The sequence below is a fragment of the Marmota flaviventris genome, chromosome 15 (assembly GCF_047511675.1).
Source record: "Marmota flaviventris isolate mMarFla1 chromosome 15, mMarFla1.hap1, whole genome shotgun sequence".
Taxonomy (NCBI): Eukaryota; Metazoa; Chordata; class Mammalia; order Rodentia; family Sciuridae; genus Marmota; species Marmota flaviventris.
The window spans coordinates 69,568,565-69,586,481 of record NC_092512.1 but is presented as its reverse complement, the minus strand read 5'-3'; the positions used below and the strand labels follow the sequence as shown (position 1 = coordinate 69,586,481).

Below are 17,917 nucleotides of genomic sequence, written 5' to 3'. Positions count from 1 at the left end.
CTGGGAAAACTGGAAATCCATATGCAACAAAATGAAACTGAATCCCTTTCTCTCGCCATGCACAAAAGTTAATTCAAAATGGATCAAGGAGCTTGATATCAAATCAGAGACGCGCCGTCTGATAGAAGAAAAAGTTGGCTACGATCTACAGTCGGTGGGGTCGGGCTCCAAATTCCTCAATAGGACACCCATAGCACAAAAGTTAATAACTAGAATCAACAAATGGGACTTACTCAAACTAAAAAGTTTTTTCTCAGCAAAAGATACAATAAGAGAGGTAAATAGAGAGCCTACAACCTGGGAACAAATCTTTACTCCTCACACTTCAGATAGAGCCCTAATATCCAGAGTATACAAAGAGCTCAAAAAATTAGACAATAAGAGAACAAACAACCCAATCAACAAATGGGCCAAGGACCTGAACAGACACTTCTCAGAGGAGGACATACAGTCAATCAACAAGTACATGAAAAAATGCTCACCATCTCTAGCAGTCAGAGAAATGCAAATCAAAACCACCCTAAGATACCATCTCACTCCAGTTAGATTGGCAGCCATTATGAAGTCAAACAACAACAAGTGCTGGCGAGGATGTGGGGAAAAGGGTACACTTGTACATTGCTGGTGGGACTGCAAATTGGTGCAGCCAATTTGGAAAGCAGTATGGAGATTTCTTGGAAAGCTGGGAATGGAGCCACCATTTGACCCAGCTATTCCCCTTCTCGGTCTATTCCCTAAAGACCTAAAAAGAGCATGCTACAGGGACACTGCTACATCGATGTTCATAGCAGCACAATTCACAATAGCTAGACTGTGGAACCAACCTAGATGCCCTTCAATGGATGAATGGATAAAAAAAATGTGGCATTTATACACAATGGAGTATTACTCTGCATTAAAAAATGACAAAATCATAGAATTTACAGGGAAATGGATGGCATTAGAGCAGATTATGCTAAGTGAAGCTAGCCAATCCCTAAAAAACAAATGCCAAATGTCTTCTTTGATATAAGGAGAGTAGCTAAGAACAGAGTAGGGTCGAAGAGCATGAGAAGAAGATTAACATTAAACAGGGATGAGAGGTGGGAGGGAAAGGGAGAGAGAAGGGAAAATACATGGAAATGGAAGGAGACCCTCAGAGGTATACAAAAGTACATACAAGAGGAAGTGAGGGGAAGGGGAAAAATAATACAAGGGGGACAAACGAATGTCAGTAAAGGGGGCAGAGAGAGAAGAGGGGAGGGGAGGGGAGGGGAGGGGAGGGGAGGGGAGGGGGGATAGTAGAGGATAGGAAAGACAGCAGAATACAACAGACACTAGTATGGCAATATGTAAATCAATGGATGTGTAACTGATGTGATTCTGCAATCTGTATATGGGGTAAAAATGGGAGCTCATAACCCACTTGAATCAAATTGTGAAATATGATATATCAAGAACTATGTAATGTTTTGAACAGCCAACAATAAAAAAAAAAAAAAAAAAAAGAATGATCTTGCCAATGCTAACTATTTGCTCAACTTCTTAGATCCTGACCCATCATGGACCCCTACCCGCCAGCTCCAGTGTCCTCAATAATGTCTCTAGTAGCTTATTCTCCTCAGTAAGCAAATATACTCAAGTCATGTTTTTAAAAGGAATGTTTTTTTGCTTCACTTCTCCTTCAAACTACTGGTCTATTAACTTTCTCCACCTTCCTTTCACCATAACACTTCTTCAAATCATACTTGCTGTCCTAATGTCCATTCACTCTTCAGCCCAGTGTAACCTGTTCTCTATTTTCAGTTCTCTCCTGAATTTACTCCCCCCTTTCCATGACATTCTAACTGAAAAATCCAATGGCCTATTTTTAGCCCTCTTGTGCTTGACCTTTCTGGAAGGTTCTATGACCACCCCCCCTTCTCCTCCCTTGTCTTCCTGGACATCTACTCATTCTTCTCTTGTCTTGGTTGAGAGGTTAGAAAAGTAATTATAGGCAGAAGATGTATGTGGGCTCTTGAGGCCCAGGTTGGCATAAGCAGTGTGTCTTATCCCAAATGGTCAGTATTCCATGAGTGACTACTTAGACATCAAGTGAGTATAGGAAGAAAGACTATCAGAGAACCAGGAATCCAGGAGCAGGAGCTTGAGAACTGAGTGAAAACATCAGAGACAGACTTTAATTCATCCCCTGTCAACCAGAGGAGGGCCACCTCTCATAAAAGGACCAAAACCAGACTAGACCATCCTTTTGTTGCTATAGTCTTCTATGCCTATTATTTCTCCTCAGCCAGTTAAATCAGTAGTTTTCAACATCAAACATTAAGAATCACCTGTGTATTCCTTCCCTTCCATGGGTTAGATATGATGGTGGAATGTGACGGACATTATTATCCAAAGTACATGTATGAAAACACGAATTGGTGTGAATATACTCTGTATACAGAGATATGAAAAATTGTGCTCTATATGTGTAATAAGAATTATAATGCATTCTGCTATCATATATAAATTAAAAAATAATTTTAAAAATAGAATCATCTGTGAAGGTTTTTGTGTTTGGTTTTTTGGTTTGTGTGTTTTTGTTTTGTTTTGTTTTTTATGTTTTACATCATGGCACTGTTCTTGGAGATTCTGATTTTTCAAGTCTGGGCATCTGCATGTTTGCAAAAGCTACTCAATTGATTCAGCTATGCACCATAGGCTAAAAACAATTGACTTTGTGGCTTTGTGGTTATTTCATTTGAAATTTGGCTTGTTTTATTTTTATGCAGAATTTATCTCTTCTCTTTTTTCATTATAAAATATCCTTCTTTGTCTCTAGTAATTTTTGTCTTAAAACATTTGTCTGGAGACTAGTATAAGCTACTTCCAGCTCTTTTGGTTACTGTTTGCAGATAACATCTGTTTCCATCCTTTTATATTCAACTTACTGGCTTGGGAGTAAGTTTTTTTAGTAGATGGTTTGAATCATGATTTCTAATCAATACATTTGCCAATCTGTCTTTTTGTTGAAGAGTTAATTCATTTACATTTAAAGTAATTACTGATAATAAAAGGCTTCCACCATTTTGCTATTTGTTTTCTTATATCTTTTATCTGTGTTCCTAAATTCCTCTGTGATGGCATTTTTGAGTTATTTTAATTTCATTACTTTACCATTTATTTTTTGAAGGATTTTCTTCTGGTTGCTCCTGTGATACAACTAACATCTTCATGTATAATAATCTAGTTCATATTAATATAATTTCCTGTCAAAAGTTCACAGTGTATGTAAACTGGGAGTTTTCACAAAATTACCCTTCCAAAAATAATGAAAAATCAAGATGTTTCTAGATAAATAGAAACTGAGTCATTAGCGGAATGATCTCGCAGCCTATATGTTTATATTATTATTCACTCCTCTCTTACATCCTATGCTGTTATTTTTTAAAATTACATTCTTATACCTTGTGCACCTATCAACATAGATTTATTATCTATTGCTTTATATGGTTGTATTTTAAATCAGGAAAAAAGAGGAGATAGGAAATAAACATAAATTCTTTTATATTTATCTATGAAGTTAATTTCACTGGTTTTCTCTGCTTCTTTACATGGATTTAAGTTACTATCTTATATCCTTTCATTTCAGTCTGAAAGTCTCCTGTTAGCAATTCTTATAGGGCGTTCCTACTTATGAGTCAGTTTCTATCTATATTGAAATGTCCTGCTCTTTCCTTATATTTTTGAAAGGTAATTTTCTGAAAATTCCTAGTTTATATATATTATCTTTCAATGTTTTGAATATGTCATCCTACTGTCCTCCAATGGGAAATCAGCTGTTAATCTTATTGAAGATCCTTTATTTATAATAGTCACTTCTCTCTTGCTGATTTCAAGATAGTCTTTGACTTCAGTCAATTCTCTGCAGATTGTTCTGTGATTTTGAACAGCTACTTAACCTACCTTTTAAAGCCTCAGTCTCTTTAAGTGTAAAGTGAAAATAACAATACTACTTATAATACAAAGATGTGAGAAAAATAGAATAAAGTATACAGGTCACTAAGCACAGTGCCTGGCACACATGATACATGTTGGTTATTTTTTATATTCTTGCAACTAATGACTAATTGTGATTCTTGTGTTTGTCCTTCTATTTTTCCTTTGGTTATCCTCAATGTAGAATTAATTGTGCTAAAATTACAACTGCTTTTACTTTCTCTAACCTTCTCTAACAGCTATATTTGCTATATATTCTCATAGAATCATGCTCTTTTCTTCAGAGAACTTACCTTACTGGTAGTTATACATTATTTTTTGTGATCATTTGATTAACTTATGACTCTTCCACTTGACCCCAGGTTGTGAGATCAATGACCATTATTTATTTGTCATTTTATCTCGAGCAACTGAAATAGTATCTGGAACAGGAATTAGTGATATAATGAAATATTCACTTTCACTTTGCTCCATCATCTGTTATGCTCCAGTTGATCTATACTGTTCTTTACAGCCTCCCTTGTTTTATAAAATATATAAATTATAAAATTATAAATATTTAAAAATGTATAATATATATTTTATAAATTACAAATATTTCCTACCATTACAGAGCTTACTATATTAAAGAGTGACATTTAGCAAGGTATATATTCAACAACAAGAAAAATAAGAGAAGCTGTTTTGAATGGAAAAGATGATATGCATAGGGTTCACATTAATGAATACAATGAAAAAAAACATATATATATGTATAAATAAATATCAATACTAAGTATGTATTCATTTAATCAGTGGAAAAGAAAAAGTTACTGATCATAGTGATTCCTGTTCCCAGAAATGATAGGTTGATGCTACATGAAGAGCTAAGAGGATCAAGAGGATTTGAGGCAGCCCATCTGGGAGAGGACTCTGACATGGCCTCACATATTCTTCTTTTTAGTGGAAGCTTTTAGAACTCAGGAAGCAAATTAGTGGTTGATAGAGATTAATTTCAATTAATCTTGTGAGCTTGAATCACCACTCTGCCTTGTAAATATTTACAACTCTGCTATTAACTATGCATTCCCCTGACATTGACATTTTATTCACAGGCAGCTTCTGTTTTTACCTGTAATTGCTAATAAAGATGGGTAAAAGCACCACAGATTGGGGTTGCCACAGAAATGACACTCTTTCCTGCTCATTGTGACAACAGTATTTGCCTCCCTTTGCTCTACTGTGAGGCAACTCACCTCTTTAAATTTGGAAGATAATTTCCAGAAAGTTCCATGCAATATTAAATCAAATAGAAGAATGAACTGAATCCCCTTGTTGCCTCATGAACCAAGATATTTGGAAATTTGTCATTAAGGAGACATTAAACTCATCCGAAGACACAGAGTCTTGCTTTCAGATGTACAACACTGGTATCCATCAAACTCATGGTTCTCTGAGGAGCTAAAGAAGACCTAGGTCTTTGTGTGATTTCTTACCCATAGGACAGCATTTTGTTAGGCTCTTGTAACCAAGCACGCCAAGAAAACCAATCAACCTCGCTTTTGGACATCTTAGTCTTAATTCTGATTTTTAAAAATGTACATATTGGTATACATAAAAACTAATCTTTATGTTACATATGAGATTTTTAATACTTAAGATTCACATTCTTTAAATTGACCCTATTTTCTACAGTGCTTTCTTTTCCTTATCCCCTATATTTCTCCCTCGAAGGTTTCAGAATCATTCAAAAATGCATTGTGTCCCAAATTGAAGCTATTGTTTTTCATTGCCCATGTACCATGAGTGAATGACTCTCCCCCATTCAGCAGGGTGACTAAAACAAATCATTTGAGACAAGGTACTGACGTGCTGAGAATACAGTCAAGGAGAAAACAGACATAATCAATATCTATTTGCTGATCAATTCATTCTTGCTTTAGGCAACATTAGTATAACACTAGGGATGGAAATGCAATGGGAGACCGGGCCCTCAAGGAATTAAACAGTGGGAAAAACAAAAAATGGAAAAAGGGAATTACAATCTGTGAGGGCTTGGTGGGAAAGGACAGTGGAACAGGGAACACAAAGAAAGTGCTCTGTCTTCTAAGAAAGATAGTCTGCCGTTGTCCCTGCGGATCATCCAGACCCCAATCCATCAACTGCCTTACTGTAATCATTTGGGGGCACGCTCACACTCTCTCTCTCTCTCTCTCTCTCTCTCTCTCTCTCTCTCTCTCTCTCTCTCTCTCCCATCTCTGGTTCTAACTTTTTGCTTAAGTGCCCCTTACAATAATTTTGAGGAACCATACCCTTCAACATTTTAATTTAGTATCTACAAATTTTTAAAAAATTAAACAAATGCAAAGGATGTGATATTTACCATACTAAAAATTTTGGCATGTTATGATTAAAAAACTATAATGCTTTTATTTACTTATTGCAGTTCTGGGGCTCAAATGTAGGGCCTTGCCCCAATGCCTAGCAAGCACTGTACTTTGGAGCTACATCCCCAGTCCATGTAACACTCTTTTAAATGTATTCAGTGGAATTTAATCATCACAGAATCGAATTATCTACCTGCCCCCACACACATTCCTTGGAGAGTCACCCTGTACTTATGCCCTAGCTGAGTTTGAAGAGCATTGTTGTATAGAGCTATTTATCTAGCTTTTTTTCTTCTTTTTTCTTTTTTTCCTACTAGGGCTCTTTCCTTAGCACCAAGGTGTCAGAGCTTAGCTACGCACTTGACATGTATCATCTCATTTAATCCTCAGGAGCCATCTTAGGTCAGTATTGTTATCTACATTCAGTAGCATATTATTTAGTCTCCAGGTGTTGGAAGAGCTTTTATTTTTTATTTTATCATTGATTTCTAATTTCATTCCATTATGATCTGATAGAATGCAGGGTAGTAGCTCTACTTTTTTATATTTGCTAAGAGATGATTTGTGGCATAATATATGGTCTATTTTAGAGAAGGATCTATTTGCTGCTGAGAAGAAAGTAGATTCGCTTGTTGAAGGATGAAATATTCTATATATGTCAGTTAAGTCTAAGTTATTGATTGTATTATTGAATTCTATAGTTTCTTTGTTTAGCTTTTGTTTGGAAGATCTATCCAGTGATGAAAGAGGTGTGTTAAAGTCACCCAGAATTATTGCGTTGTGGTCTATTTGACTCTTGAATTTGAGAAGAGTTTGTTTGATGAACATAGATGCTTCATTGTTTGGGGCATATATATTTATAATGGTTATGTCTTGCTGATGAATGGTTCCTTTAAGCAGTATGAAATATCCTTCCTTATCCCTTTTGATTAACTTTGGTTTGAAGTCTACTTTATTTGATATAAGGATAGAAACCTCTGCTTGCTTTCATGGTCCATGGGACTGGTATGATTTTTCCCAACCTTTCACCTTCAATCTGGAATGTCTTTTCCTATGAGATAGTCTCTTGGAGGCAGCATATTGTTGGGTCTTTTTAAAAATCCAATCTGCTAGTCTATGTCTTTTGGTTGATGAGTTTAGGCCATTCACATTTAGGGTTATTATTGAGACTTGATTTGTATTCCCAGCCATTTTTGTTTATTTTTGGTATTTAACTTGACTTGGTTTCTCCTTTGATTACTTTTTTCTTTAGGGTAATACTTCCCTTTGCTGATTTTCATTGTTGTTTTTCAATTCCTCTTCATGGAATATTTTGCAGAGGATGCTCTGTAGTGCAGGCTTTCTAGTTGTAAATTCTTTTAACTTTTGTTTATCATGGAAGGTTTTTATTTCATCATCTAATCTAAAGCTTAATTTTACTGGATATAAGATTCTTGGTTGTCATCCATTTTCTTTCAGAACTTGGTATGTATTGTTCCACGATCTCCTGGCTTTGAGGGTCTGGATTGAAAAATCTGCTGATACACAAATTGGTCTCCCCCTATATGTGATCTGATTCCTCTCTCTTGCGGCCTTTAAGATTCTATCCTTATTCTGTATGCTAGGCACTTTCATTATAATGTGCCTTGGTGTAGATCTGTTGTAATTTTGTACATTTTGTGTCCTGTAAGCCTCTTGTATTTGATTTTCCAATTCATTCTTCATTTTTGGGAAATTTACTGATATTATCGAAGAGATTGTGCATTCCTTTGGTTTGAAATTCTGTTCTTCCTCTATCCAAATAACTCATAGATTTGGTCTTTTGATGCTATCCCATAATTCTTTGATGTTCTGCTTATGGTTCCTTATACCATCTTCATTATGTGGTCAACTTTATTTTCCAGATTATATACTTTGTCTTCATTATCTGACATTGTGTCTTTTAAGTGATATAGTGATGCTTTCTATTGATTTTTTATTTGGTTTTTTATTTCCTTCATTTCAAGTATTTCTGTTTTTTTTTTTTTTTTTCAAAATCTCTATCTCCTTCTTGAAGTAATCTTTTGCTACCTGTATTTGCTCCCTTATCTTTGTTGGTGTGATCAATGGATGCCTGTATGTGCTCCCTTATCTGTTTATTGGTGTCATCATGGTTGCCTGTATTTGCTCTCTTATCTCTTTGTTGGAGTAACCAATTTATGCCTCTATTTGCTCATTTAGGTCACTCTTTAATTCACAGATAATTTTAGTTATGGATGTTCTGAACTCCTTCTCTGACATTTCATCAACTGCGCTGTCCATGGGTTCTGTTATTATAGTATCCTGTTTGTTTGGGGCACTTTCCTCCCTTGTTTTTTCATGTTGTCTATGTGATTTCCTTTCTTGCAGTGTGGATCTGAGGTATTACAGTTTCTACCCTATAATCCTGCAGTATCTGTGCAGATTATATGTACCTCACTTTGGTGTTAGGCTTCCAGACTGTGCTGGTGTCCCAAGATGGATGCTACTGCAACTGTAGGAGGTGGCAGCAATAGCAGGAGGTAATTAGAGATAGCAGTGCAGGTGCCTCAAGATGGATGCAACGTCTTTCAGAGATGGGGCTGAAAGGGTGGGCCTTACACTGGCTTGGGCATGCCTGCTCCAAGATGCAGCTGCTTCTAGGCCCTGTCTGTTGTCCCAAGTACAGGTTACTGCATGGGGGAGGCCATAGGGATAGTTGCAGTGTCTCAAGATGGAAGTGGGTTAGACCTGAGCTCACAGGTGTTAGTGGTGGTGGGTGGTGGGGTGGACCCAAGCTTACCCTGGGCCCTGGCTCCTACACAGGTCAGCGGGGCAGGTCTGGGCCAGGCCTGAGCTCTGGTGGGTCTCTGCCAGTGGCTGGATGGAACAGGGCCTACCTTGGGCCTGAGCTCCCATGCAGGTCCACAAGGCAGGTCTGGATGTTCTCTAAATTTTTACTTATGAAGAAAATGAGGCCATGAGCTGGGGTTTGACACCAGGTCTTTCTGACTTTGTACTCTGCACTTTTTTGTTTGGTACCAGGGATTGAACCCAGGGGGAATTAACCACTGAGCCACATCCCCAGCCCCTTTTATATTTTGAGACAGGGTCTCATTAAGTTGCTTAGGGCCTTGCTAAGTTGCCCAGGCTGGCCTCAAACTTGTGATTCTCCTGCCTCAGCCTCCAGAGTTGCTGGAATTACAGGCATGTGCCACCATGCCAGCATACTCTGTACTTTTAACTGCTAATTTATACTTAGAATATACTGCGGTTGAAAAAGTTAGTGTTAAAGTCTATGCAGCACACCTTAAAAAGAATATGAATCTTCCAGCACTTCCTACCCTCCTACTCTGCTTTGCTTATCTATTATTAAACATTCCCCTTCTCTTGACCCAGAACATAGACCTATATTTTGGGAAGTCAGTCTATTTTTTTTCACTGCTATTTTCTCAGTACCTAGAACAGTGCTCAACATATTGCTGATGCTCAATAAATGTTAGTTGGATTATGAACAAAACTTACTGTGTATAAAGCTATTGATATTGTCAGAGATTAGGCATACTAGGGATTGCTATGTGTTTCAACCAACCTTCCTGGATTCCACTACAATCAATAGAGTATGAGGTGTGATCAGTAATCTACTGACTTTGGATTAAAGGATGTTTGTATGCCAGCCAGTATCTTAAAAAAAAAAAGTATTGTAATCACACACTCAAAGTGCTTGCTGAGCAGCTATAAAAAGACAAATTCTGTTTATCTCATTCCAATTACTGAGGATAAAACATGGATTGGTATAGTCTTATTGGAGGACTACAGAAGGACTACATTCTTGAGTCATCATAACCTATCATATCATTCACTGTTAGAGTTAGGGCAAAGTTAGGGCATGTGCTAACAGCAGCCTTCCAGAAAGGAGTCCAATCTATTGCTAGGGTGGCCACAGATAGCTAAGTCTAAAGCCAGTGGAATAGCCTGAGCCTATCTGAGCATGGAGTGGGAACTATAGCATGCTCTAGGAAAGAATGCATCGTATGAAAGAAGGAACCATATGTGATGAGCTCTACCTATCTTAACTGTCAGAGAGAATTGAAATTCTGAGTACAACATCATTACCGCTAGTCTCCGACTCACCCCTAAGCATGTGCTGGTTTTAGTGAAAAAGAAAGCCAAAAGAAAAAAATGGAAGGAGCTTTTCTACTAATGTCTAACCCTTATTGGGGGGGGGGGGTCTAATAGAGGGTATCACAAAGGTCATTCCCTAAGCCTGGCCCTGCACCTCCCAGGGATACAGCCCAGAAAGCCTTGATGACTCCCTCGAGAATAAAAATAAAAACAGCAGATGAGGCTTGTGCTATGCCTACCTCAGGGGGTAGATGGGGAAGAGCAGCAAGTAACTGTGCCCAGTCGAATGGCAGCAGTCTAGAGCCCAAGGTTGGATGTATTGATGACCATGGACATACCCACTGAACACATGGCAAATAAGTATCATTGACAGAGTGGAAACTTAGCTTGGCAAACTGCTGCTATGTGAAAATGAACAAGTTCCTAGACCCCAGAAGAATTTTTCAGAGCAGACCCCTAGAAGGACTTGGGTACTGGAAACTTTTCAGGAAACCCAAGTTCTTGAGTCACTTGAAAGGGGGCAGAGCCTGAATATTGGGTTTATTTATAGAGCAATCTTGGCCTCTCTCATTTCAACAGGTTACTATCTCCCAGCTGTCTAACTGTGTCACTATTCAATATTATTTCTCTCTCCTCCTCCATCAACTTCCCCACCAGATTCCTAACTTAAAATTTTTGTTGACTCAGAGAGACCGTTTAAACTAGGTGGGAAGACAACGCATGCCAGTGTTTAAGGCAAATGAGTGAAAGATAATCTTAACCATTCTAGGTGTGTCATAATTTCAAAAGATTCACTCAAATGGGTCTCCAGATAGCATGGTAGGGGGACATAAAGACTTCAGCTCTGGAAGATTGAGGAAAATATTTGCTCATCTTGTACAAGCTGTGGTAGGAATTGAGTTGGTCTGGCCAAATTTGAATTTAAATGAGCCTGACTTAGAGTTTAAGCTCTTTAGGATGATTATGCTCTACAATGCTACAGGCAGGTTTATTCATTTGTGAAGATCCCAGATGAGACTCCTACCAAGAGTTTCACTCTGTGATATATCACTTTCAATGTGGACTGCAAATTTACCTTATGCTAGATAAATGTTTTTTTTTTAACAGTAGTATCAAATGGCAGGATAATTTTAGACTCTGAGGATGAGGGGATATTTGTTCAATTGCAATAGTGAGTGGTATTTTCATTGTGTTGTTCCACAGGGGTTCTACATATCTTGAAAAAAAAAGTGATCTCATTTCTTTTTACAGAATCTCAATGAGATAAGAACTTTAGTACCTGATAGATTGACATAGCAAAAGCCTTCCTCCTGTCACCTTTCCCTGCTGTTCTTTGAGGTAGCAGGGAACTCTAATATATCAGCTGCTTTATGAAGAAGCATGGTCAAAGCATGGTTTCAGAAAATGTAGGAAAAAGATGCTTTATAGACGCCATGATAAAGATTCATAAATAGACAAAGAAGATACTGAGACAGGTCTTTGAAGCTGCTATTTATGGTTATTATCTAAAGAAATAAAGAACTAGAGATGCCAACAATCTCTTTCACAAACTTTATACTCTTAGAGAACACTGACCCTTTTCCTTTTCAGATTTAGACCCCACACCCTTGCTCAGTGGCAGGGGAAAAGGATTGTGATTCCAGACTTCTGATTAGAAATAGAGCTAGTCAGACATGGGTGAGTATAGGACCCAGATGAGTCTTGGGATCCTGTGCCAGGATTGGGATTGGGACATACAAAAACTAGAAAGTAGAAAGTGAACAGGAGTTGAAATTTTTCCCTCACTTTTCCTCTACTTACCTTTCTGGGGCAAAGGGATTTCCCTCTCTAAGAAGCTCAAAACTGGTTTAAAAAGACAGCCTTGAAGGGAAACAGACTAAATTATCTATCAACAGGAAACTCATTAAATCCATGCCATGTCATGGATTATTACATGGCAGTATGAAAGACTAAGGAAACTTTCCACATATTGATCATTCTAAAATGCGTTGCATAATATATAAGATAGGAGGCATAATACACCACCATTTGTATAAGAAAAGAAATATATGTTTAGACCACTTACATTGAATATACTTATATGATGTCTTAAGGCTGCCATTATTTTTATTTTCTGTTTCTCATTTCTCTGTTTTCCCTTCCTTGTCTTCCTGTGGGTTGTTTAGGATTTAATTTTGACTTATTTGTACTATTTTGAAGTATTAGTTTGTATAGCTCTGTGAATTGAGTATTTGTGTGTGTGTGTGAGAAAGAGAGAGAGAGAGAGAGAGAGAGAGAGAGAGAGAGAGAGAGAGAGAGAGAGAGAGAGAAGCTTATCATAGTCTATTGGATCAATGTTTTTCACATTTGTACTTCCATTTAGGTCCCTTTATCTTTCTACTTCTAAATATTATTCTCTTGAGTATCAGGTGGTATTATAATTTTTGCACCAATCATCATGTATACTTAAGAAAACTCATGAAAAGGATAGTCTTTTGTATTTACCCATATTTCTGCATTGTTCTTTCTTCCTAATATAATGTAAGCTTATCATTTCCTTTCTTTCGAAGAATTTTAGTAAGCCATTCTGTAAGAATAGATCTGCTTGTGACAAATTCAGATTTCCTTTACCTGAGAATTTATTTATCCTTGATTCCCACAATATAGTTTCCCCAGACACTGAAGTTGTACTTGACAGTTCTTTTCTTTTAGAAAAAAAAAATCACCAGTGTCCTCTGTTGCTTCAGATAAAAAAATATGCTGTGATTCAAGTTGGTGTTACCCAATAGGTAATGTGTTGTTTCTCTCTGGATGCTTCTCAGATTTTTTTTTCTTTGTTTTTAGTTTTCAGAAGCTTAAATTATATTGGATTTGAAATGGATTTCTTTGGGTTTATCCTATTAGAATTCACTCAACTTCTTGAATCTGCAAGTTTATATCATTTGTCAAATTGTGGAAATTGTCAGCCACCAATTCTTTGAGTATTCTTTCAGTTCCACTCTGTTTCTCCTCTCCATTGAGGAAGTCAATTTTATAAATGTTGAATCTTTGTTATTGTCCTGCCAGTTCCTGAGACTATCTCCCATTTATTTTCTCTCTGTTTTCCAACTGGGTAAATTTTATTGGTCTTTCCTCAACCTCACTGATTCTGTCCTCTGTCATCTCCGTTCTACCATTGAGCTCACCCAGTTAGAGTTATTATTTCTGCTATTTCTTATATCTATAAATCCAGTTGGATCTTTTAAAAAATAACTTCTATTTGTTTAGCAAAATTTCCTATATTTTTACTTATTTTAAGATAATTTTCAATTGTTTATTGAATCTTTTTTATGATGATTGACTTGAAATACTTATTAGACAATTCCATTATCTGACTCAGGTCAGCATGGCAGTCAGATGATTGTTTTTCTCATTTGAGTTGTGATTTTCTTGGTTCTTTAGAATATGGATAATTTTGATTGCATCTGGATATTTTACATTATTTAGGAGACTCTGGGTTCTATTTAATTTGTTTATTTTAACAGGTAGTCACCCTGGTTGAGTTGAGTATATAGGACCTAGCCCACTTTTGTGGGTGTTTCCAAGGACAACCTAATTTTCAGAGCCTTTAGGTCCCACTGTGGTCTCTATTGTCTGTCTCCTGCCTCTGAGGCTGCCACAGCCCTTGTTGATAGTAGTTGAGGAGCCGAAAGGAATTTCACCTAGTTGGGTACTTTAAGGTGAAGGGAGACCCAGCCTGCAGGGACAAAAAGCACTTCCTGGGCTGGATTCCGGTTGCCATGGGTTCCCCCTTTCTAATGTTCTCTGTCAAGTGGGGTCTCTATGTGGGACTCTCAGGCTGGTGAGAAAGAAAAGTACTCTCCCTGGCCCATTATTGTTAGGGGGACCTTCAGGTGGCATTTCTTGCTGTATCTGCAAGGATTGTCTGGTGGTTTGGGCAGGACTGAATCCCTTCTGTTTCTAGATTGGATGTTGGGAAAAAGTGGACCTGGGTTACCTCCTGATGGGTGAGGATGGAGGAATCATAAGATGCTTTGCTGCTGTTGTCTCCCTTTGCTCCTGAGGTCCCTAACCAATCTGCCTCCCTCTTTCTGCCTTTCAGACATCCCTTTTGATTGTTTATTGTGTTATTTTCAAGGACTTTAGTTATGCTTAGCAGGGAAGGACAAGTCTATGCAGTCTTGCCTAGACTGGAAATTCTCCATTTATGCTCCTATGAGCATAAGATCTCTAAGGGTCCACAAGGAAGTGATAATACTCTCCCCCCCACCACCTCCAGGAAGTGACCTAGGGGATAAGAGGTAAATGGGAGACCTTTTTTGTGTGTACCTATATGTACGTTCTCATTTTAATCAAGTGAATATATTACCTATTCAAAAATAAAAATAAAATGTAAAAGAAACAGCCTCCTAACTCAACATTGTTTTCAAGAGGACAACTAAAAATTATATCAGAGGGCATGCAGCACATGGATTCAACAGTTGGTAACTGTATTAAATTTCATTGACTTTTAATTTCACTATGCTGTCACTACTTTGATCCAGATCTCTGAATATAAGAATAATATTCTCAGTGGATTTGCTGCTTGCTCATACATTTTGAATAACTTGCAGAATACAAATGTGTAATTTAGATAGAAGTAGATGCTTTCAGCAGCATACTAGTACCCTAATCAGCTGAAAAAATAATATTTGTATGACATTAAAACAAAATTAATAGGAAGACACTGGTTACATGAAAATACTTCTTTGTGTTGTAATTATTAAACTTGTAAACAAGTCAGCATAATTAATGCCTTAATTAGGATATGACCTGAAATTTTAGCTTCCAAAATTAATAAAGGCAATTAAAAGGCACATTTGTAAATTAAAATGAGTTTTAAGAATTACAAGGTAGTTGGACAAAACTTTTTTATCCTCATTTGGGGGACATTTTTGTAGATATTGAACCTACAATGCAATTGCTCTGATACCCATCCATAAGCCCTAGCACAATAGCACAGCCTGAATCCTTAAGAGTCAAATTTAGTGACCTTCAGACAAGAATGTGCCCCAATAGGGGCTGAGCATTCCCAGAACGCTCCTTCTAGATAGTTCTAGGGAAAAATGAAACAGCAAAGACTTTTCTCTGAATCAGAAGACTGATATTTACAGACTTTACCACTTTCACAAAACTATTTAGGTACAAATAATAGTTTTCACTGCTATCATTTATTATTTAATACAAGCTTCTTGAAGGCATTTCAGATTGCATAGTTCACCATGTGGTGAAGCACAATACAAGGCCAAAGAATTTTCCATTAGTAGATAACAAAGGAAAATTTAATAAATATTAGTGGGCTGGTGATTTGGAAAAAAAAAAAAACTTATTTAATAAGGACTCCTACCTTATTCCTTTATGCCAAAATAAACTCCAGATGGATCAAAACTGTAGTAAAATAGCAAAATCATAAATGTACTAGAATAAAATAGGAATAAATATTGTAATTGAGAGAGGCTTTTTTAACCGTGACAGGGAAAACAAAAACCATAAAGGAAATGACTAACAAATTTGACTATTCAAAAATATTTAAAATTCCATAACATTAAAAAAATCTAATTTTAAAATTTAAAAAAATTAAAATTAAAATTTTAAAATTAAAAATTCAATTTAAGACCAAATCAAAAAGTAACTTCCTATAAAGGTCTACTTTATTTCCAAATAAAGAAATAATTGGAAACATGCATTATGATTGGTGCAAAAGGATATAAAATAAATTAAAATAACTTACAGCTTCAATAATAGCTCATAAAATGATTATATGAACTGGAGAATAACTATAGGCTGCAGGAGAAAAGGGTGAAGGAAAGAAAGAGAAACTGTGGGGCTGAAATAGGGCAAATTATATTCCGTGCATGTATGATCATGTCAAAATGAACCCCATTATTATGTATAACCGTACTGCACTAATACAACTTTAACAATCATAATATGTAATGACTTCATGATATTTTCAATGAAGGACCTATAAAAAGATAGTTGGAAAATATAGATGAATTCAATTTAATTTTTAAGCATCCTATCTCGACAGAAAAAAAGACAAATAAAAAATATTAATAATTATTATTTCTATGATAGAATTATGAATAAATGTCACTGTTTTCATTTTTGGTAATTTGCAAATTTTTTACAATAAGCAAATTGATTTTGTACTCATTTTTTTTTTATTCCTTGGAGCTTTAAATGAAAGGATATTTCTATTTTCCTAAAAGTAGCTAACACAGAATTAGATTAGATATGAAAAATCAAAACTGAGGTCTTGAATAGTATAGCTTATAATATAGCAATTTTAACAAACTCCCTTTTATTAAAAAAGAAAGAAAGCCCTCCACTAGCCCGTTCAGCAATGCTATATCACATGGGTTAATTGCAGCTATTGGTTGTAGTTGGTCCTCCTCTTTCTCTCTCTTTCTCTCAGATGTAGGATGAGAATTCTGGCTGCCCTTTCCTAAGGCCTAGTATCATACCAGATAATTCAATTCTTCCTTGAAATCATTGTCATGCCTGTCTATTCCTGTCTATGTTGCAGAGCAGGCATCATGGGGTCCAAAATTCAGATTACCTGGTCTTGGCAAGAAGCTTATGTCTTAATTGGAGCCACTTGCTAGTCACAAAATTGCTATCACTAGTGGCACAGGAAATGTCACCATTGAACTTCCTCTGTACCTGTAGGTTTTCTTAATTTCTTCATTTGATGCTCCCTTAGGCAAACCAAGAATTTCATATAGAGCTTCTCCAGTTGTCGACAAAGTCCGCTGTCTTTGGTTAGGTATGTTACATGCCATATTCTCAAGCTGCAAAACCAGAGGGAAAAAATAGTCATGAAGGTCATGCACACTGGATTTCTCTCTCTGAAAGGGAAGACAGTTCATTCTTAACCTTTTGTGAAATGACAATCTGAAGTATGTTTGTGTGCTACCTGCAAAAGGAGGGGAGAAAAGTGTTAAGAGAGCCAAAAAAAAAAAAAAAGTCAGGTGTCAAAGGATACAGACAGCCACACAAATAACATACAGCTTTATCTACGTGGTTATATAGAAGCAAAATGTTATGTTACCTAAACATCTAGCTAATTTAGAAGTGTTGAGAATCAGTCTTCACAGATTTTGCAGATGTAGGAATTTTGGTTTGCTTTGTTTGGGTAGAATTTTCATAACTTCTTTTTCCTCTCTCTCTCTCTCTCTCTCTCTCTCTCTCTCTCTCTCTCTCTCTCTTGCTATATTTTCCAAACTTAGCCAGGAATGGAAAGAATCTTTCTTTTTATTCCAACTTGATTGGTCTAGCCATTGATCAAGAGTTTGAAAAACAAAAACAAAACTTTTTAAATACCAGGAAGAAATTCCTGGCCTCCTCTAGGACCTATGTTAAAAATTCTCTGCAGCTGGAGCTGTGGAATCCAAGAGGTCTACACCCCTACCCTACAACACTCCTTGGTTCTGTACCTGAGCTCACTCCTTTTCCTTTGGTCTATCCAG

The 17,917-nt window shown here is 36.6% G+C and overlaps 1 protein-coding gene across 1 annotated transcript in view; it reads right to left on the bottom strand.

Moving 5' to 3' along the window:
• Dnajc5b (DnaJ heat shock protein family (Hsp40) member C5 beta) overlaps positions 1 to 17,917 on the bottom strand; it is a 207,129-nt gene that overhangs the window by 30,381 nt on the left and 158,831 nt on the right. The window contains exon 3 of the mRNA XM_027932906.2: positions 17,112 to 17,239. Coding sequence (XP_027788707.1) covers positions 17,112 to 17,230 — 119 coding nt within the window. The 5' untranslated portion in view covers positions 17,231 to 17,239. The remainder of the gene's footprint in view (positions 1 to 17,111; positions 17,240 to 17,917) is intronic.